This window comes from Rhipicephalus microplus, chromosome 1, assembly GCF_043290135.1.
Source record: "Rhipicephalus microplus isolate Deutch F79 chromosome 1, USDA_Rmic, whole genome shotgun sequence".
NCBI classification, from domain to species: Eukaryota; Metazoa; Arthropoda; class Arachnida; order Ixodida; family Ixodidae; genus Rhipicephalus; species Rhipicephalus microplus.
In genome coordinates, this window is record NC_134700.1 from 56,425,387 (window position 1) to 56,447,947 (window position 22,561).

The following is a 22,561-nucleotide window of genomic DNA, read 5'->3' on the forward strand; positions in this document are numbered from 1 at the left end:
AACAATATAAGTCTGATACATAAGTAATGTAAACACATTGTTGTCTGCTGGCCATGTCTCAGATATCAATATTACATCGAACCGAAAACCCAAGCGGCTTAGCAGTACCACAAGTTATCAAATTTGTTGCACATTAAACAATTGATATGAAAACATGCAACGGGACCGCCAGATGGGAACTGAGAACCGTTGTAACGCTTTCTCTGTTCATGATCTATATAGTCAATTGACCCCGAAGAAGGCATTAGAGACCGAAATGTCACAATATTGGGCCCTACAGTCAGTCACTCATGCCTATAACTACTCGTTATCAAGCCCTTCAGATGCCCCGCCGCGGTGGTCTAGTGCCTAAGGTACTCGGCTGCTGACCCGCAGGTCGCGGGTTCAAATCCCGGCTGCGGCGGCTGCATTTCCGATGGAGGCGGAAATGTTGTAGGCCCGTGTGCTCAGATTTGGGTGCACGTTAAAGAACCCCGGGTGGTCGAAATTTCCGGAGCCATACCAACTAGCCCAAGCTGCCACACCCTTCACTACGGCGGCTCTCATAATCATATGGTGATTTTTGGACGTTAAACCCCACAAATCAATCAATCAATAAAGCCCTTCAGTTGGGACCGTCAGCTGCCTGGACTCAGTGCAGAGCGGTCCAGGCAGCTAAAACACGGGGCTGGAATAATCACCTATTTTTACTACGCAGTGGAAATCCTGCTTCACTCGGCCGTGAACGTCGAAGGCGCGCGGCCCTTTCGTCGCTGGAATAGCTGCTGTGCCATCACCGCCCTTTGGTCTGCCCTAGAATCGCCGATACTGCGCATGTGCTGGAGCAACTGACGTCATGGTCATCAATATATAAAAGACAGCAGCTCCGGCTCACGGTCACTCCCTGCAGAGTGGTCCAGGCAGCTGAAACAAGGTGCTGGAATAATCACCTATTTTATACTACACAGTGTAAATCCTGCTTCGCTCGGCCGCGAACATCGAAGGCGCGTGGCCGTTTCATCGCAGGAATAGTTGCTGTGCCATCACCGCCCCTTGGTCTACCCTGGAAGTGCCGATACTGCGCATGTGCTGGAGACACCGACGTCATGGTCTTCAAGATATAAAAGACAGCAGCTTCGGCTCACAGTCACTCACTGCAGAGCGGTCCAGGCAGCTAAAACACGGTGCTGGAATAATCACCTATGTTTTACTACACAGTGGAAATACTGCTTTGCTCGGCCACGAACGTCGAATGCGCGTGGCCGTTTCGTCGCAGGAATAGCTGCTGTGCCATCACCGCCCCTCGGTCTACCCTGGAATCGCCGATACTGCGCATGTGCTGCAGCAACTGACGTCATGGTCTTCAAGATATAAGAGACGGCAGCTTCGGCTCACGGTCACTCACTGCACAGTGGTCCAGGTAGCTGAAACGCGGTGCTGGAATAATCCCTATTTTTTACAACACAGTGGAAATCCTGCTTCGCTCGGCCGCGAACGTCGAAGGCGCGTGGCCGTTTCGTCGCAGGAATCACTGCTGTGCCATCAACGCCCCTTGGTCTACCCTGGAATCGCCGATACTGCGCATGTGCTGGAGCAATTGTCGTCATGGTCTTCAGGAAATAATACAGCATCTTCGGCTCATGGTCACTGACTGCAGAGTGGTCCAGGCAGGTGAAACACGGTGCTGGAATAATCACCTATTTTTTACTACACTGTGGAAATCCTGCTTCGCTCGGCCGCGAACGTCGAAGGCGCGTGGCCGTTTCGTCGCAGAAATAGCTGCTGTGCCATCACCGCCCCTTGGTCTACCTTGGAATCGCCGATACTGCGCATGTGCTGTAGCAATTGTCGTCATGGTCTTCAAGATATAAAAAACAGCAGCTTCGGCTCACGGTCACTAACTGCAGAGTGGTCCAGGTAGCTGAAACGCTGTGCTGGAATAATCACCTATTTTTTACTACACAGTGGAAATCCTGCTTCGCTCGGCCGCGAACGTCGAAGGCGCGTGGCCGTTTCGTCCCAGGAATAGCTGCTGTGCCATCACCGCCCCTCGGTCTACCCTGGATTTGCCGATATTGCACATGTGCTGGAGCTACTGACGTCATAGTCTTCAAGATATAAGAGACGGCAGCTTCGGCTCACGGTCACTAACTGCAGAGTGGTCCAGGTAGCTGAAACGCTGTGCTGGAATAATCACCTATTTTTTACTACACAGTGGAAATCCTGCTTCGCTCGGCCGCGAACGTCGAAGGCGCGTGGCCGTTTCGTCGCAGGAATAGCTGCTGTGCCATCAACGCCCCTTGGTCTACCCTGAAATTGCCAATACTGCGCATGTGCTGGAGCAATTGTCTTCATGGTCTTCGAGAAATAACACAGCAGCTTCGGCTCATGGTCACTCACTGCAGAGTGGTCCAGGCAGGTGAAACACGGTGCTGGAATAATCACCTACTTTTTACTACACTGTGGAAATCCTGCTTCGCTCGGCCGCGAACGTCGAAGGCGCGTGGCCGTTTCGTCGCAGGAATAGCTGCTGTGCCATCACCGCCCCTTGGTCTACCCTGGAATCGCCGATACTGCGCATGTGCTGGAGCAATTCTCGTCATGGTCTTCAAGATATAAAAGACAGCAGCTTCGGCTCACGGTCACTCCTTGCAGAGCGGTCCAGGCAGCTGAAACACGGTGCTGGAATAATCACCTATTTTTTACTATACAGTGGAAATCCTGCTTCGCTCGGCCGCGAACGTTGAAGGCGCGTGGCCGTTTCGTCGCAGGAATAGCTGCTGTGCCATCACCGCCCCTTGGTCTATCCTGGAATTGCCGATACTGCGCATGTGTTGGAGCAACTGTCGTCATGGTCTTCAAGATATAAAAGACAGCAGCTTTGGCTCACGGTCACTCACTGCAGAGCGGTCCAGACAGCTGAAACATGGTGCTGGAATAATCACCTATTTTTTACTATACAGTGGAAATCCTGCTTCGCTCGGCCGCGAACGTCAGAGGCGCGTAGCCGTTTCGTCGCAGGAATAGCTGCTGTGCCATCACCGCCCCTTGCTCTACCCTGGAATCGCCGATACTGCGCATGTGCTGGAGCAATTGTCGTCATGGTCTTCAAGATATAAAAGACAGCAGCTTCGGCTCACGGTCACTCCTTGCAGAGCGGTTCAGGAAGCTGAAACACGGTGCTGAAATAATCACATATTTTTTACTACACAGTGGAAATCCTGCTTCGCTCGGCCGCGAACGTCGAAGGCGCGTGGCCGTTTTGTCACAGGAATAGCTGCTGTGCCATCACCGCCCCTTGGTCTACCCTAGAATCGCCGATACTGCGCATGTGCTGGAGCAATTGTCGTCATGGTCTTCAAGATATAAAAGACAGCAGCTTCGGCTCACGGTCACTCCTTGCAGAGTGGTCCAGGCAGCTGAAACACGGTGCTGGAATAATCACCTATTTTTTACTACACAGTGGAAATCCTGCTTCGCTCGGCCGCGAACGTCGAAGGCGCGTGGCCGTTTCGTCACAGGAATAGCTGCTGTGCCATCACCGCCCCTCGGTCTACCCTGGATTTGCCGATACTGCACATGTGCTGGAGCTACTGACGTCATGGTCTTCAAGATATAAGAGACGGCAGCTTCGGCTCACGGTCACTAACTGCAGAGTGGTCCAGGTAGCTGAAACGCTGTGCTGGAATAATCACCTATTTTTTACTACACAGTGGAAATCCTGCTTCGCTCGGCCGCGAACGTCGAAGGCGCGTGGCCGTTTCGTCGCAGGAATAGCTGCTGTGCCATCAACGCCCCTTGGTCTACCCTGAAATTGCCAATACTGCGCATGTGCTGGAGCAATTGTCTTCATGGTCTTCGAGAAATAACACAGCAGCTTCGGCTCATGGTCACTCACTGCAGAGTGGTCCAGGCAGGTGAAACACGGTGCTGGAATAATCACCTACTTTTTACTACACTGTGGAAATCCTGCTTCGCTCGGCCGCGAACGTCGAAGGCGCGTGGCCGTTTCGTCGCAGGAATAGTTGCTGTGCCATCACCGCCCCTTGGTCTACCCTGGAATGACCGATACTGCGCTTGTGCTGGAGCAATTGTCGTCATGGTCTTCAAGATATAAAAGACAGCAGCTTCGGCTCACGGTCACTCCTTGCAGAGTCGTCCAGGCAGTTGAAACACGGTGCTGGAATAAACACCTATTTTTTACTACACAGTGGAAATCCTGCTTCGCTCGGCCGCGAACGTCGAAGGCGCATGGCCGTTTCGTCGCATGAATAGCTGCTGTGCCATACCCGCCCCTTGGGCTACCCTGGAATCGCCGATACTGCGCATGTGCTGGAGCAATTGTCGTCATGGTCTTCAAGAAATAACACAGCAGCTTCGGCCCACGGTCACTCACTGCAGAGTGGTCCAAGCAGGTGAAACACGGTGCTGGAATAATCACCTATTTTTTACTATACAGCGGAAATCCTGTTTCGCTCGGCCGTGAACGTTGAAGGCGCGTGGCCGTTTCGTTGCAGGAATAGCTGCTGTGCCATCACCGCCCCTTGGTCTACCCTGGAATCGCCGATACTGCGCATGTGCTGGAGCAATTCTCGTCATGGTCTTCAAGATATAAAAGACAGCAGCTTCGGCTCACGGTCACTCCTTGCAGAGCGGTCCAGGCAGCTGAAACACGGTGCTGGAATAATCACCTATTTTTTACTATACAGTGGAAATCCTGCTTCGCTCGGCCGCGAACGTTGAAGGCGCGTGGCCGTTTCGTCGCAGGAATAGCTGCTGTGCCATCACCGCCCCTTAGTCTATCCTGGAATTGCCGATACTGCGCATGTGTTGGAGCAACTGTCGTCATGGTCTTCAAGATATAAAAGACAGCAGCTTTGGCTCACGGTCACTCACTGCAGAGCGGTCCAGACAGCTGAAACATGGTGCTGGAATAATCACCTATTTTTTACTATACAGTGGAAATCCTGCTTCGCTCGGCCGCGAACGTCGGAGGCGCGTAGCCGTTTCGTCGCAGGAATAGCTGCTGTGCCATCACCGCCCCTTGCTTTACCCTGGAATCGCCGATACTGCGCATGTGCTGGAGCAATTGTCGTCATGGTCTTCAAGATATAAAAGACAGCAGCTTCGGCTCACGGTCACTCCTTGCAGAGCGGTTCAGGAAGCTGAAACACGGTGCTGAAATAATCACATATTTTTTACTACACAGTGGAAATCCTGCTTCGCTCGGCCGCGAACGTCGAAGGCGCGTGGCCGTTTTGTCACAGGAATAGCTGCTGTGCCATCACCGCCCCTTGGTCTACCCTAGAATCGCCGATACTGCGCATGTGCTGGAGCAATTGTCGTCATGGTCTTCAAGATATAAAAGACAGCAGCTTCGGCTCACGGTCACTTCTTGCAGAGTGGTCCAGGCAGCTGAAACACGGTGCTGGAATAATCACCTATTTTTTACTACACAGTGGAAATCCTGCTTCGCTCGGCCGCGAACGTCGAAGGCGCGTGGCCGTTTCGTCACAGGAATAGCTGCTGTGCCATCACCGCCCCTTGGTCTACCCTGGAATCGCCGATACTGCGCATGTGCTGGAGCAATTGTCGTCATGGTCTTCAAGATATAAAAGACAGCAGCTTCGGCTCACGGTCACTCCTTGCAGAGCGGTCCAGGCAGCTGAAACACGGTGCTGGAATAATCACCTATTTTTTACTAGACAGTGGAAATCCTGCTTCGCTCGGCCGTGAACGTTGAAGGCGCGTGGCCGTTTCGTCGCAGGAATAGCTGCTGTGCCATCACCGCCCCTTGGTCTACCCTGGAATCGCCGATACTGCGCATGTGCTGGAGCAATTCTCGTCATGGTCTTCAAGATATAAAAGACAGCAGCTTCGGCTCACGGTCACTCCTTGCAGAGCGGTCCAGGCAGCTGAAACACGGTGCTGGAATAATCACCTATTTTTTACTATACAGTGGAAATCCTGCTTCGCTCGGCCGCGAACGTTGAAGGCGCGTGGCCGTTTCGTCGCAGGAATAGCTGCTGTGCCATCACCGCCCCTTAGTCTATCCTGGAATTGCCGATACTGCGCATGTGTTGGAGCAACTGTCGTCATGGTCTTCAAGATATAAAAGACAGCAGCTTTGGCTCACGGTCACTCACTACAGAGCGGTCCAGACAGCTGAAACATGGTGCTGGAATAATCACCTATTTTTTACTATACAGTGGAAATCCTGCTTCGCTCGGCCGCGAACGTCGGAGGCGCGTAGCCGTTTCGTCGCAGGAATAGCTGCTGTGCCATCACCGCCCCTTGCTCTACCCTGGAATCGCCGATACTGCGCATGTGCTGGAGCAATTGTCGTCATGGTCTTCAAGATATAAAAGACAGCAGCTTCGGCTCACGGTCACTCCTTGCAGAGCGGTTCAGGAAGCTGAAACACGGTGCTGAAATAATCACATATTTTTTACTACACAGTGGAAATCCTGCTTCGCTCGGCCGCGAACGTCGAAGGCGCGTGGCCGTTTTGTCACAGGAATAGCTGCTGTGCCATCACCGCCCCTTGGTCTACCCTAGAATCGCCGATACTGCGCATGTGCTGGAGCAATTGTCGTCATGGTCTTCAAGATATAAAAGACAGCAGCTTCGGCTCACGGTCACTCCTTGCAGAGTGGTCCAGGCAGCTGAAACACGGTGCTGGAATAATCACCTATTTTTTACTACACAGTGGAAATCCTGCTTCGCTCGCCCACGAACGTCGAAGGCGCGTGGCCGTTTCGTCGCAGGAATAGCTGCTGTGCCATCACCGCCCTTTGGTCTACCCTGGAATCGCCGATACTGCGCATGTTCTGAAGCAACTGACGTCATGGTCTTCAAGATATAAAAGACGGCAGCTTCGGCTCAACGTCACTCACTGCAGAGTGGTCCACGCAGCTTAAATACGGTGCTGGAATAATCACCTATTTTTTACTACGCAGGTATGTGTGCAGAACACATTTCTTAATCATTAGGTCTTCGAGCTTTTATGTAGCTCCTGTACCGCTCTGTACTACAGGTATACTAAGCCTTAGTGCACTTGTGAACAGATGAAACATGAGTGACAAGGTGCCGACGACCTAAAAGAGGTAGCTAAACTCATTGCCGAAATTCCGGCTAACGTTGACACGCACAACAGTGGTTTTAAATCTGAAATGCAAAAACTCAAACAAACAATTCAGTTCATGAATAGCCATTTTGAGGATCTAAAGGAAACGCTTGAGACGCTGAAAAGAGATAATGCAGCCTTAAAGAAAGATAACGCTGCACTGCGTGAGGGCCTTGATGCAGCACGCTGTGAAATAAGAGATCTGAAGCAGTACAGCAGACAGCAAAATCTTGAAATTAAAGGTCTCCCAATAAAAAAAGATGAATACCTGGCTAGTAGCATAATAACATTTGCTAAAAGATTTTCAGTACCAATAACTTCGGAGGAACCTGACGTGGTTCACTGAGTGCCCTCAAAAGACAAAACGAAAGCAAATGTGGTCGTGAGATGTCGGTCACGCTCAATCCACAACCGAATCCTTCAAGTGGTGAAAAAGAAGAGAATTACCCCGGCAGATTTCGGTTATGAAGGCGATGGGCCTTTATATGTAAATGAATATCATGTGTGCTGAGAATAAGGTTCTATTGGGAAAGGCAATATCGAGAAAGCGTGGAAAAATTGGGAAATGTGTTTGGTTTTCCAATGAAAAAGTTCTGCCGAGAAAAGCTGAAAACTCCAATGTCATTCATATCCGCTGTGAAAATGACGTTCCTCTAATAATTTGAATAAAAAAAGCTTGTTTGAAATGAACGTTGAGATACAATCTGCAAGCCTCTTTGCAGAGGTGAATTCTTGCCATAGCCTCATTCATTGTAATATCTGTAGAATATGCAGAAAAACATGGATCATCTCTGTACTTTACTTTTATTGCACACTTTTGATTTTGATTACATAGCTGTTTGCGAAACATGGCTAAAACATAGTGAAACTTACAGCATACCTGGTTACAATTTCTTATCCACTGCGCGACACTCCCTCCACAGAGGTGGTGGTGTAGCCTTACTTGTGAAATCTGGTATACCTTGCAGTGTTCTTGCTAATTACTCAAACTCATACTCATCTGAGCTTGCAAATATTGTTGTTAGATGTTGTTGTGCCCCAAGCACCCCTGTGTCACGAGCGAGCCTCGGAACCCGCGAAGGACCGGTTGCTGAAACTGCTTCCAGATGTTGACTCCTCCCCTTCCCCCGCTCGGCGCAAACGAGCCACCGTCGTTTCCCCCGGCAGTTCGGCCGCCGCCTCCATCCGAATAGGAATAAACTTGTTTTTAACCGTTCGAGGCTGTCTGAGCTTTTTGGACTACCGCGACCAACGCGTACGTCTATGGGCCGACGACAACACCGGACATAACAGATGTCAAGATGGAAAATCATAGTGTTTTATCGCGCCCCTAGGGGAAAATTATCAGACTTCATGCAACATTTTGAAAGGTTACTACAACACGTAAATTTGCTCCAGCGAAAAACAGTTATATGCGGTTACTTCCGCATAGATAGCCTAAAGGACTGCCAGTCAGAGTATTATAACATGTTATCGTCATACGGGTTTCATAACGTTATATAAACTATAAACGGTTGGAGAATGCGTCAGTCACGGCTAAGGCACGTGAAAAGACAGAAAGGGAGATTATCAAAGCGTACTTTATGAGGCAATATAATGACAAGTGCATAAGCATGCCTTCAATTTCACTTTCGAACAAAGAAATGGTCTTCCTACATGGGCATGTGTAATGTTGGGGCTAACACCTTGCATTGTGTTCTGTTCCATTTCTCTTCGTTTGTTTTGTTCATTAGTGTTCTTGTTTTATTTCCCATGTGACGCGACATAATGTTTTGTAAAGTTTTATGTTATTATAGTTTTTGACTCTCTCGGCGTACTGCTTCTTCGTGTTGCTCAAGCGGGGCTGCTTGAAGGTATTATTAAAATTGTGATTTTATTGTTTTATTCGGTGATAAGCGCTATTTTTAGTGTTTTTTAAACAAGTCTCTAGAGTACGTTTTCATTTTTTCACGCCTTTGTTGGTGCTTGGTGCAATAAATAACAAACGATAAATTTTAAAGATGAGCGCACACCATGCGAATACGCAGTTTAGATTGTGGTGGGTATCACTTTTGTTTTTTGCCATTTTTCACTTTTGTCATTGTGGTGGCAGTCAATTTTGATTTGTTTTGGGTCGGCTTTGTTTGCGGCATCTTGGGTTTCATGCGCATCGTGGAAGCGCAGCGTAGCATGCGTATATATTGGCTTCAAGAAACGACAATAAACAGTTGGTAGTCTGCGCTCTTCTCTGTCTCCCTTGTTTTCCTTTAAGTTTGTGTAGCAATTCAATTTTTCAAGTATTTTCACCAACACGTGTCACAACGAAATCATTGTCTTGTATTGACCACATTTTGTGCTACTTTGACACTGGAGAATCTTGGTGTGTTTCTTATGACGCAACTATAAGTGATCACTCCCCTACGACTTTATTATTTCCAGTCACACAGGTTCCCCGCAATAAATCACACGACACCCATAGTCGTATTTCTTTTCCAGCCCTTCGTGCATGCCTACAAAGCACTGAATCTATTTATTAAACAGATTCTTTGCTATCGGACGAAGTATCTTCTCCAGAAGTGAATGCTTGCTATTCAACTGATTTCTTCTACTGAACTATATCGCAGTAGGTCATTAACTGATGAGACCTTGTTGGGCCCTTGGCCAGACACCAACAGTGCAACTGCGGTCACAAGAGCAGTTATAACCTTTTTGGAAACAACTGGACTATGTGCGTGGCTATAAAATGTGTCTCAGCTTGAAAGAACACTACATACCTCTCCATCTCACCATCGTCATCCATTAATCTTTCTTCTCCCCTTTCCCTTCCCCCAGTGTAGAGCAGCAGGCTAGAACAAGCTATCGTTCAGGCTGACCTCTCTGCCTTTCTGTAAATAAACTTACCTCCTCCTCCTCTTTCCTATTCAAAGCTAAGTAAATGCTTAAGAGAGGCCTTAATGCAATCAACAACTGCTAAGGACAAAAAGTATTATAAAACACCAATTTGCCCGTGGATAAATCGGCCCATTTCAGAAAAAATAAAACAGAAAGATTTTTGGCATTCAAAGGTAAAAATGCACAGGAACAATGATTATTACTTACGGCAATTTAGAGTAGCCCGTAATAAAGTAACAGCGATGATTCGAAAAAGAATAATACACGACCTTGATAACGAATAATTTAGGTGATTCACGAACAACATGGAGCATTATAAATTCGCTTCTTAAACCATCTGCAAGCTACATCACCACGCCAGACTTTGAGATTCTGGGAATATCATAAAGTACCCTAGTTTTAACGTTTAACACCTAATTTTGCACCTTCAGTTCTCGACTTTCGGCCGCCGTGATCAGTGAGAAATACAATAAATACCCTCCTCGTAACCCTAACACATTTGAGTTTACTAATATAACGGCTAGTGGAATGGTAGCTTGTAGTTTGTGGTATGCCATTCTCCGTCGGATGCGACAATATACCTTCTTTAGCGCTGAAGCAATGCATTGACATCCTTTGTTTGCCTCTAGAAAAAATCTTTAATTTATTATTTCATATGTCAACCTACTCCGAACTTCTTAAATTGTCAAAGTTTATCCCGATTTACAAGGCAGGTGACAAAAGCATACCAGAAAACTACCGTCCTTGTTCCATTTTATACATCATAAATATTGTGTTTGAAAAATTAATAGTTAAATGAATTATGTCTTTCCTAGAACACGAAAGTATTCTTACAACCTGTCAACATGGGTTTAGAAAGGGCAGGTCAACCGACACAGCTGTTTTGTCACTTTTCAAACTTATCAATTTTGACCTAGATAACAGCAGAACAGTGGTACGTACATTTCTTGATATAAAAAAGCCTTTGATACTGCCAATCACAACATATCATTAAGTAAACTAGAATGCTATGGCGTTCGCGGAATGTGTCTTGAGTTTTTTAAAAGCAATTAAAGTTCTTTAGAGTTCTTCAAAACCGTAAACAAACAGTGCAATTAGCCAACACTCAATCAGAGTTTCGTAATACAACTATAGGAGTACCCTAAGGTTCTGTTCTTGGACCAGTATATTTCTCGCTATTTATTAACGACTTGCCTAGCGTGGTACAAAACTTCTTCATATTTATGTATGCTGATGATACAGCTCTTATATGCGCTCAAGATTTTTTTAACCAAACCGTAGCATCTGCGAACTCAGAGCTTGTTCATATCCACCAGTGGTCCTCTTCAAATGGACTAACATTAAATACACAGAAACAGAAAACCAAGGACATTGCGTTTACTTCACCACGCAAAACCCTTGAGGAACACACATATACACTCACACTAAATAATTCAGTGCTGCAAAGAGTACATACGATAAAATACCTAGGCGTTACCCTTGATGAAAATTTTAACTGGAAACCTCACATTGTCGAGTTCTGCAAAAAATTGAGTGAAGCTTGTTTTCTTCTATATAAATATCAAGACCTTTTTGATTTACTGACTTTACGTGTAATTTACTTTAGCATATTCCACAGTCATTTAAACTGCTGTGTTGTCACCTGGGGTCACACATACCGCACGTACCTAGAACCGATAATAAAACTTCAGAAAAGAGCAATACGATTTATAACGAATTCGGACTACATGGCACACACACTACCACTCTTCCAAAATCTAAACATTATGTCGTTCAACACACTAATAGATTATAAAACAGCTTTCGTGGTCCATTCAAGTATAAACACCAACTATCCAGTTTCGTCAGCAAATTTTTCATGTTCCAATTATGAAAGCCGTAACAAAGTAAATGGAAAATACCTGACTCAGCAAACAAAGAACGTATACGGTAAAAGAAAACTTACTGCTAATGGAGTCACTGTGTGGAATAACCTTCCACAAGAAATAAAATAGAATAAGAATTTTTCTCTTGCACTGAAAAAATATTTTTAAATAAAATATAGACGCCCAATAATACAACGCTAGAAATAGTTATATTAAATACATTTTCAAAAAAAGTTATGTAGCACACTATTACAATACTTATGTACACGCCTATCTGCAATTATATAATGTGTATGTATGCATTAGAATCTATTTTCTTCAAGTCCTTAATCAGTATTGTTATACTATGCAAATACATATGTCATGATTAGTTTTCATATATTAAAATGCACTCAATTATTTGTTGTGAAGTTTGATATGTTCTCAAACGATACCTTACATACCTTTCTTTTTATCTTTTTTGTCTGCCTACATCCATGGTCATGATCATTCGCCAAGCACTGTAAATTCATTACGTTATGTTCAGTTCTCCATGTGTAAAATACTTGCATTTGTAAACTTTGTTTTGTGTGTAAATGACATGCCCTTTTCTAAGGCACTTTTTTGAATGAATCTCAACTAGCCCTTGGCTAGAGATTCAGATGCATTTTTTACACTGTTGTATGCTGTACACTATTTTTATGTTAATAAAACCCAATTCAATTCAATTCAATTCCACTACATCTGCCAATGATACAATTTTCAGAACAGTTGTTGAATTCCCTCGACGCGCAAGCACTCTTCTATTGCTGCTCTAGACATGTTTCCAGCCAACAACTTTTTAAAGAAATATAGCGGCACGAAGCAGCTGCTTGTTTTTTGCGTGTTATGTGATCGTTCTCAAAAATGAGTTTTGGTTGGCCTTCATACTTCAGAGACTGAAAAGTCAGTCCCGCCTTCCTGGCTTTAGCCGAAATGGTGAAACGGTTGGAACGGCACGTAAAGGCAACAATGAGGTTACTTGATCGACCTGTCGATGTTTCGATCATATGAAAAACACCAAGATCGAAGTCATTAGTGGTCTCGCCCAATTTCAAGTGAATAGTTTGGATAGCTGCTGTTGCAGTACAATCATTTCCTTATCCAGCGACAAAGTGTATACATCAGGCAAACCTGGAGATGACTCAATGACTGGCTTAGTGTGCATACGCAAAAAGTTGAAAAACGAGATTAAGTACGCTCATATTTAGCAAATGCTGAACGTGGGTGTGAGCCACGGCATACTGATAGGCAGGTTCTAACAAGAAATGTCAAGCCACCTGTACGCCTGCTTTTGGAGGCATACTTTGTAGAAAAGAAACTTGGTTGATTCCTCCCTTCTGGGAATCGGTAAAACACGAAAGTCCATTGGGTACATTGAGGAGTCGTTTAATGGTTACTGTGTAATGATATAAAAGAGCTTACATAATAACTATTGGTGTTTGAAGCTATAGCACAGCTTAAATTGGATGCATCACGTTGACGCTGAGTCATACATCTCCACCGAGTTGACTAAAGTCTATCATTATTAATTAAACAGAACCTCTTGGTCATAGATGCTGGTGGTAGCTGTTGTAGGTAACGGTGAAAGCGCAACCACAGAAAGCGATGTGACACCAAGAAGAGCATGACTGATTGGACGCCAAACTTGGCATAAGGTCGCCTACTCGTGGCATGTTGTGATTTAAACACCGCGGCCCGACGAAAGGAAGACGTAACGCACGTCGCGTATTTCCTTTGGCTCGCCGCGAATGTTCGCGGGGCGAGCGTACGTAAGGAACGTGGAGTTAAAGCCAGACGAAGCCAGCGGGTGTCGCCTGACTCTTTGGTATGCGTGGATGCTATGAGCGATGGTGACGCTTGGGTAAGATCATCACCTGAATGTGTGTTAAGGTGTTCACAAAATTGCTATTCGCCTGTTGTCGCAACGAATGAAACGAACGCCTAAAAACAACGCGTTGAAAAAACTAATTGCGGATACCACGGGCATGATGCATGCATTATACCAAAAGTGCTGTCAGGACAGTAGTGTATAAAAATGCGTTTTCTTTAAGCATAGGAAGTCTGTGACCGTGGCGCAGTGGATAGCGTACCCGGCCTCTGTTGTCGCGGAGCCTTTACTTTGGCTTTACTTTACTTTGTCATCAAATCTGGCCTATTTTTTCAACGTCATCTTCTTAACAGAAACACGTCACTGAAATGTTGATGAACCCTGGCTGCAGAGTACTAGAGGAGGGCAGTCGACTTACTCAGCCAATCCTCTAACACCGTTGGCGTTGCATAAGCTAGGTGACACCACAAGCAAATTCAATAGCAACTTCACTTCCTGAAGCTGCTCGCCGCTGGCCGCACGCAGGTTGCGACGTGCGATTCTTTGACATTCAAAGTATTCTTCCTTGTATTTGCTCCCATCTGACTATATTGAGGGCGTATGTTTGCCTCCGCATGTCTTTTTTCCATTCTCTTTTGCGATAGAATTTAATGAAAGTGACCCGGATGGCAGCCAACGCAACCCATGGGCTTCTTTCTTTCTTTCTTTCTTTCTTTCTTTCTTTCTTTCTTTCTTTCTTTCTTTCTTTCTTTCTTTCTTTCTTTCTTTCTTTCTTTCTTTCTTTCTTTCTTTCTTTCTCACTCTCTCTTTCTTTCTTTCCTTCCTTCCTTCCTTCCTTCCTTCTTTCTTTCTTTCTTTCTTTCTTTCTTTCTTTCTTCTAGAGCCACGCAATGATTCCTTGTTTTTATTTTAGTGCGCTTGAGTTCATTGCACATCTTTTAGACCACATCGCATTTTCCCGCATATGGCACCTCGTGGTAAAGGTAGATGTAGTACCCTTCAAAACATGTGGTTTCATGCTGCATAGGCCTGACGTTTTGTATCAAGAATATGCCTAAATTTTGCCTTCCCGCTCGGAACTAGAAAATATAACAGGCCCGCATCTTTGTCAAGCTTGAAAATGCAGATATGCTTGCTGGGTTTGTGCCTTCGCTATGCTAGAATGAAACATTGTAGCTTCATTGTTTATGCTCCACTTCTGTTGTTGCAGAAAAATATTAGTTTTCTGGGGTCTGTTACTATCCGTCATTCGGCAAGAGAGACGGGGGGAGCACTGCAATAAACCTTGCCTCTTCCCCTCCCCCCATTTTTACTGATGAACCTTTTGTACGCTTACATTGCCCGTATGAAGTTTTCGATCTTAAGAACAGCCCCCTCTTGCGTCGGCTTTTCACAAAGGTGGGCTGGCAGATTGAGAAGAGTCGCAGCACGGCATCGCCACGAGGTATCCACACTTCTTTTCCGTGCATAATAAGCAGCCTCTGAGCACATGACGCAGCTCGAAGTGGAGCTGGTGGACTGCGCTGGTGCCTTCCAGGGGCTTGTCCACTCTGACAGGCTCTCTTTGCATTATTTACGCCTGTTCTGGTTTTTTTCTGACGCCAAACAACGATAGCTTCGGCTCGCCCTTCGCGTACACGTAGTTCGCTTTGCACTGAGACGAATGGCACTGGTTTTTTCTGATGTTGCGGCGTGGGTCTGGTGTGAAAAGGCACACTAATTTGATGCATGCTGCATAGGGCTGAACGCTGCTGAAAAGAAAAATAAAGAACTTCGCGGTGCAACGTCTACTGAAATGAAACGTGGCTTCACAATTCCTGTTCTGGAAGAGCTGACCGAATCTGTCAGCCGCAACGCTCCTCTCAAATTCTATTGTGGACAATGCAGGTGCCGCCATCCCGGCGAAGAGAGATGCCCGAATCGGTGATGTTCGCGGAGCGTACCCCACCACATAGCCTTCGCCATAAGGTGAGCCCACCGCCCTTTTATAGTAGACTGTACGCAGTCATAAAACACTTTCTTGTGAGAACGACAACGGTTGTTGTGTAATTGAGCCATCTTTGTATTTCTATCAAAAAGATACATCTTTTCACGGGGCAAGGAGTTAGTGCTTCTGAGTGGCTCTGTTCTCATTTTTTCTAAGCTTTATATTTGTTACTTTATTGGGTGGAGGTGGATCTTGTATCACTTGTTGAATGTTTTTCATATGTGCACCGTAGTTTATTTATTTATTTATTTATTTACTAATACTGCAGTGCTTATTGCGCTCTGGCAGGAGTAGGTATAAAAGATACACAAAAATATAATTAAAAACACATTGAGAATAAAGGTAACAGTGAACATAATAACGTCGTGTGAGCATTATTGCAAAAATATCACAACACGGAAAAAGGAAACAAGTAAATACGTTTTTCAAACAGATCAGCGTATTTACACATATGAGTTATGTATTTCAGTTACAAAACTCTGCGATGGGCATGAACGAAGAGAACCAGGTAATGAATTCCAGTCTTCGATAAAACGGGGAAAAAACTGAATATGAACATATTAGTTCGAGCATAGTCAGGACTGAAATTTAGATTGTGATAGGTTCTCGTCGTTGATTGTGGGGTAAAATTTATGTATTTCCTATTCTTTGACAGTAACTGTGGAGGAAACGATGCTTATCAAGAATTTCAATTATCTATTCGGCGCCGCGAATAGAGTGCAGTTAATTGCAATGAAGATACAGTAGAAGAGAGTGAGAAATCGCGGTCGTAACGATGGCATATAAATCTTACCACCTTTTTCAGGACTGCTTCTAGTTCTTGAATCTCGCACTGGTTAAACGGATTCTATACAACGAGCGTTGTTTGTGACATTATCTTTAAAGTTAGACGTTGCTTTTGTGCATATTCCTTTACGTATATAAGAGGGTCAGTTAGACGCAATAAACAGCCACACCGCGGTGGTATAGTGGCTAAAGTACTCGGCTGCTGACCAGCAGGTTGCGGGATTGAATCCTGGCTGCAGCGGCTGCGTTTTCGATGGAGGTGAAAATTCGGTAGACCCGTGTTCTCAGATTTGGGCGCACGTTAAAGAACCGCACATGGTAGAAGTTTCTGGAGACCTCTACTATGACATCTCTCATAATAATTTGATGGTTTTGGGACGTTAAACCCAACATATCAATCAATCGTACGCAATAAACAATTGGAAGTGAGCGCTGTGTGTCGTGGGTGCTTCTCGTTTGGAAGAATGTGTCAATGCGTAGGCGCTTGTAGATCTTTCAAGTTGTGCTAAGTTTACTTACAACATGACGAATTACCAGATCACCCAACTACAACCTTTAATATGCTATAAACAGATTGCACAAAAAGAGCACAATAGGAGCAGACAGGGTGAGATATGCACACACACATAAAAGCTGAGGATGACAAAACTGCCGATTTTCCGGACATGCTTGGGAATTCCGAACCTCTCACGGAACTACGACAGGTATCATAGTGTATGAACATGTGTGACATTCAGATGCCGAAACTTATTGAAGTCTCAGCTTTTTATTCATACTGCGAGTCCGAAAGTGCATTAACCGACGGTCCGCCACCGCTTTCATGCCATAGCAATTTTTTAAACTTAGCATTGGGGCAAAGCGTTTTTGCTGTGAAGTGAAGCATATCTTCGGACTTGTGTACGAACGTATGCTGAGAGAGAGAGAGAGAGCGAGAGAGCGAGTGTGTGTGTGTGCGTGCGTGTGTGTGTGTGTGTGTGTGTGTGTGTGTGTGTGTGTGTGTGTGTGTGTGTGTGTGTGTGTTTGGGGGTGGAATTCAGCAGCTTCAATTTTTGGTTTCGTGTTTATATTCAACGATTTCGCACTTCATTACCTTTCGACAAACGTAATCGACCACCACAAATCGTTGCTAGAACCAGAATACTTCAAATTCCTCTGTAAAACTACTGGGAGAGTTTGCTATGTCGTCGAAGTGGCCTAGCGGCGGCGCAAGCAGCGTGGAGGAGGTAGGATACCTTGCTACGGGCGCCCGCTTGCAGCATGGAGTCACTCTTTGAACAGATCAGTGGCACCTTTCGATCGAAGGCCACGATTTGGCTCCCCCCGTCTCGTCGCGACTGGTTGAGTGAGACACGTGCGCGACGTTTTCTCGGGCAAAATTGCCGGGTGTGGGTGCCACAGTGCACATACCACTCGCGAAATGGCTACAGGATGTTCAGATTTCCAAAAAAATCTGAAAGGGCGACTCTTGTGGCTGTTAAAATAAAGCGCGACAAGTGGAAACCCACGGACTATTCTAGTTTGTGTGGCGTAAGTAACGCCATTTCATCATTTTGAGAGTTAACACTTAAAGCGCTGTTACACGGGCACTTTTTATCGCGATCGAGCCTGATGTGATTGACTCTCTTACGCCCGCAGCAGACGGACGCAAATCACTGCTCACAAATTTGATCCCTATCGGGCTTAACCGTGATCACCAGGGCACCAGGTGCAATACACATTCATTTGCGTGCTGTGTACATGCATATTTAACTAGCTCTTTTTACTAGCAGAAAATGCATTGTTGTTAATCGCTTGTTGTACACAACCTGTATTTTCGCGAAGATGGTCGCCTATATTTTGCCCTTGTTGCAACCGGCGGCTTTCACTGTTTGTTTTTGTAACATCATCTTGAAAGCACGCATCCCGTCAGTTCCTTGTGAAAAAAAAATATTTTTTCACTGTCCCTGTTTTCTAAAAAAAAAAAAACGTCACTTTGCGTTTTTGGATGATTAACTCATTGACTTCGTCAGCAGCAACTCACCGGACGGGATGGGGAGGCCAAAAGTACTTTGATTGGCGAATCGCTGGCTGCCTAGAAAAGACATGCACTATGGTTAACTTGCAGTGAGTTGTAGTGCTTGTTTTTTAGGTGTAATAAAGTGATCGTCCAAATAAAGCAGTGGTATCTGTAATTGCCGTATAATAAATGCAATTCTTTCTTATTGTTACAAACCTGTCTGGTCGCTTCATTTTATAGATATCAATGAACGATTTATACTTATTAATTTACATATATTTCAATGGAAAACAGGCTAAACCCAGTTTGGTAGTCAACGTCTGCGTGCAAGCTATGATTTAATGCCGTAAGAACTACATGTAGAGCACCAAATATTCTCAACTTTTTTGTCAATCGGCTGTTTGCAGTAAGGTAAAAGAGATGGAAACAAAATTCAAGACACTTTGCGCTGCAGGATGCGGTGCATGAATGAGGAAGCTGATCAATAATAGGAAAACAAAATATGAAAACATGGGAAGAATTGACAGCTTTTCTCTTTTCTCACAACATCACGCGGTTTTTTATTTTTTTCAGCTGGCTGGCAAACTTTATTTTACACTTTTGTGCAAGGCACACAAAACACAGACACAATGAAATGTCATGGGAGTTGGGTGCATGTGTTTAACATCTTTAACCTCTAAAGATAGTTACCGAATTTTCCAAGAAGATGGTAATTGAAGGTGTTAACGCGGCTTGCGTGGATGGTACTTTTCTGCTGTGAGCAACTCCAGCTACTAATGTCGCTTTAAAAATAACGATGGAAAATAGAAATCTGAGACATTCACACAGCCGATGCGAAAACTGTTTTTCTCCGATGTTGTTTCAGTACCGAACTGTTTCGACACAGCAAACTGTGTATGCAACCGCGCAACACCTATTGGCTACCAGTCATGGCTATTGGTGGTTTGCGGAGACGAATCGTAATGGCGGACGGCGTAGCAGACGACGCTGTTATCTGCACCCTCCAAGGTGGCAGATAGTGGCGCGCGCATCGAGGAACCCTAGCAGGGGGCATTCAGGAGAGCTACGCTGCGTTGGGAGAGCTCGGGACCGGAGAATTTTGGTGGCATCGGCGTTCAGGTTTCCGCATTTGTCTAAATTTGTGCGACGGACAGCAGGCAGAACTGTGTGTTGTGCGTGAGCCATAATGCCAAAGACTTGCTGTGTGCCGGGTTGTCGCTCTGGCTGCAGTGGTGCGAACGAACAGGTGTTGTTTAGTTACACGAGGGACGGTGATGAAAAGGACGAATGAAACCATGCAATACCACGACAGACAGGTGGTGGGTTTACCTTCGATTCTGAAAACTTTAGAGTGTGAGAAAAACATTGCCATGCCATCAACCTTATTCCGATTGATGACTTCGTAGGGAATGAAGAAAAATGTGTATTTGTAACGCGAGAAGGAAAGTTGCAGGCCGGAGCTGTTTCTTTCACAGCTTGCTTGTTTTTGTAGACTATTGCATGTTTATTAGGCTTTTTGAAATATTTTCTTGTTTGCGATTGATTAAAAAAGTTTTCTTTCTCTTTCTGTTGTGTAGAAAGCAGTACAAAAAAAGAGACAGACGTGAGCACAGGGAAAGACGGACACTATACAAGACTATCTGATGTTGCAAAAGTCCTTCTTTCGAATCAATTTATGGCATATTTGCTTTCCAGCAGTGAAAGAAAAGATGCCGCAAACGTGAACTAACACAAAAAGCCCATAAGCTACACAGTTAATGCGAGCACCACTCAAAAAAAGACAATGAAGCTTGGATTTCGAGATCATGCAATAATGGTTCTTGAATAAAAAAATCAACTGTTGATGGGAAGAACATGCTGTACTAGCCTGGATGCCTACCCTTGGCTCGACAATCAGGTTGTGCAGCTCGGCTTGACACTTGGACTCCCTTTCGAGACTGTCGACGAACTGTGACGCGGAGCTCGTCACAAACTCCGTCGCAGCTACGGTTGGCTCGGGGGCTAAAAATATCCCCTGCGTTACATTTAAAAGAAGTCAGTGGTCCAACAATATCTGCATTTATATAGAGAGACTATTCATACATTCACTGTTTATTCAGACCAAAAAAGAAAAGATTGCCTAGGTTGAAGGAGCTTAAGGTAGATTACCTCTGCATGACTAAGATCCCTCCACCCACACATTCGCTCAGGTGCAGTGGAAGAAAAAATAAGAATTTCCTATCTCAATCCAATTTACAAAGTAAATCAGATGTCCAAACATACGTTTTAAAATAATGCGTTAAAGTCATCACCAATTTGAAGTAGAAACATAAAAAATATATAAGAACTGAAACCAAGGCAAATTTTTAGACAGAACACTAAGTATTATACAGAAATACATCTGATGAGAAAAAAATGAGCAAAAAATGAGAAATACAAAAGTAAGGAATGTACTAAAATAAATATCTAAAACAGATAATACAGTTATGGCTCATTACAAGTGAGGAAATACATCCTAACTTTTTCTTCACACTGTTGTTTGTAATACGTTGTTCTAAGAGTTCATGGACATAGCGACTTTTGAGGAGTAGCTAAGGTACTTGATAGGATAATGTGTGCTATTGAAAAGTTCTCCAGAATAAATATAATCGAAAACAATCAAAGCGCAGATCACAGGGAGTATCGTTTGGTTAGCAGTGCTTCATATAACTGCCAACAGTGTTGCCTCATTCATTAATGACATACAGGATGAGTTTAAGATTGTATAAATGGTATACAGTAAGTAGCTGAAGCTTGCCTAAAAATGTAGGAGTATGTTCTCTGGGTTGCTGATTTTCTATGTAGCATACAGATTTTTTTTTTGTAAAACTAACAGCCTTTCTAGATTGGTTTTTGAAGTGGAGCACCGTATTGAAAGACAATAATGTAGATAGTAATGGACTAAAAGATAAAATAGCTGGAACTTTAACCATTTTCGAACTAGGAACCTGAGTTTTCTTAAAGCGGAAATCAATCGAGGCATATTGATGTGTATTTTATATATTAGAGGTGTCCAGTACAGGTACTCATTGAAAAGTACACGTCAAATTTGAACAACGAGACTCGTTGGATTTCATTATTTTTAAACCAGAGAGAAATCTTGTAATCTTCACACTTGTTTTTGCTCCTAAATAAAATTAATTTAGTTGTACTAACGATCAATTTTAGTCGGTTCGAACCTAGCCAGTAAAGAGAGAGAGAGACCAGGCACACATTCGCTTACATCTCTAGATCTTAATACAGCTGCCAGAGAAGAACATGCTCGTATTGTCTGCATACATAACTGTAAAAGAAGCCACTAGCACGTGAACGATATCATCCCTATAGATAATGAAAAAATGAAGGGCCCAGTATAGAACCCTGTGGCACACCAAGTGTTACAGGTTTTAACTGCGAATTTTACCCGTGAACACATGTATATCGTTACCTGTCTGCTAAATAGCTATTTACTAATTCTAGAGCAATAGCTCAAATGCAATAATACGATAAATAATTTTAACAGAATATCATACTTACCGAGTCTAATGCCTTTCGAAAGTCTAAAATTATTCCCAGGGTGAATTTTTTGCTGTCTATATTCTTGGGAATTTGTTCTTCAATGCCGTGTAATGGCATTTTTGTGGATTTATTTGCTCAAAAGCCCAATTGCTCACTGACACGTAATTCATGATCATCGAGAAACTTGGTATGCTTGTTTTGCGTTTTTTAGCACTTTCAAGAATAAGGGTAACACCAATATTGTTATTAAAATCATTGATAGGGCCTTCTTTGTCAAAGGTGGTTAACCTTGAAGTTTTCATGGTGGCTGGGAAAATGCCTGTCACTAGTGCTTTAATACGAATATGTTGCAAAGGTGCTGAAAGTAGATTTGCAACAAACCTTCTTGGAATATCTTTGATGTTGTCGTTACCAGCAGCAGTATTTTTGTTTAGCCTCATACTAAAAAATAGGTCTCCAATTGACATGACGATAGAAATAGAGAGTTCATACAATAAAAAATATGTATTTTTCAACGTCTAATTGCTTGTATAAAGACAAATATGTACCTGAAGTTAAAAAGTATGAATTAAATTTATTGGAATAT

General features: G+C 44.3%; 1 protein-coding gene across 1 annotated transcript in view; it reads right to left on the bottom strand.

Annotated features, from left to right (window-relative positions):
• LOC142765310 (uncharacterized) overlaps positions 1-22,092 on the bottom strand; it is a 193,621-nt gene extending 171,529 nt beyond the window's left edge. The window contains exons 1-3 of the mRNA XM_075866072.1: positions 21,994-22,092; positions 20,339-20,473; positions 18,484-18,534 (exon numbers count right to left, since the gene is read on the bottom strand). Coding sequence (XP_075722187.1) covers positions 18,484-18,534; positions 20,339-20,473; positions 21,994-22,092 — 285 coding nt within the window. The remainder of the gene's footprint in view (positions 1-18,483; positions 18,535-20,338; positions 20,474-21,993) is intronic.
• Positions 22,093-22,561: the final 469 nt, after the last annotated feature.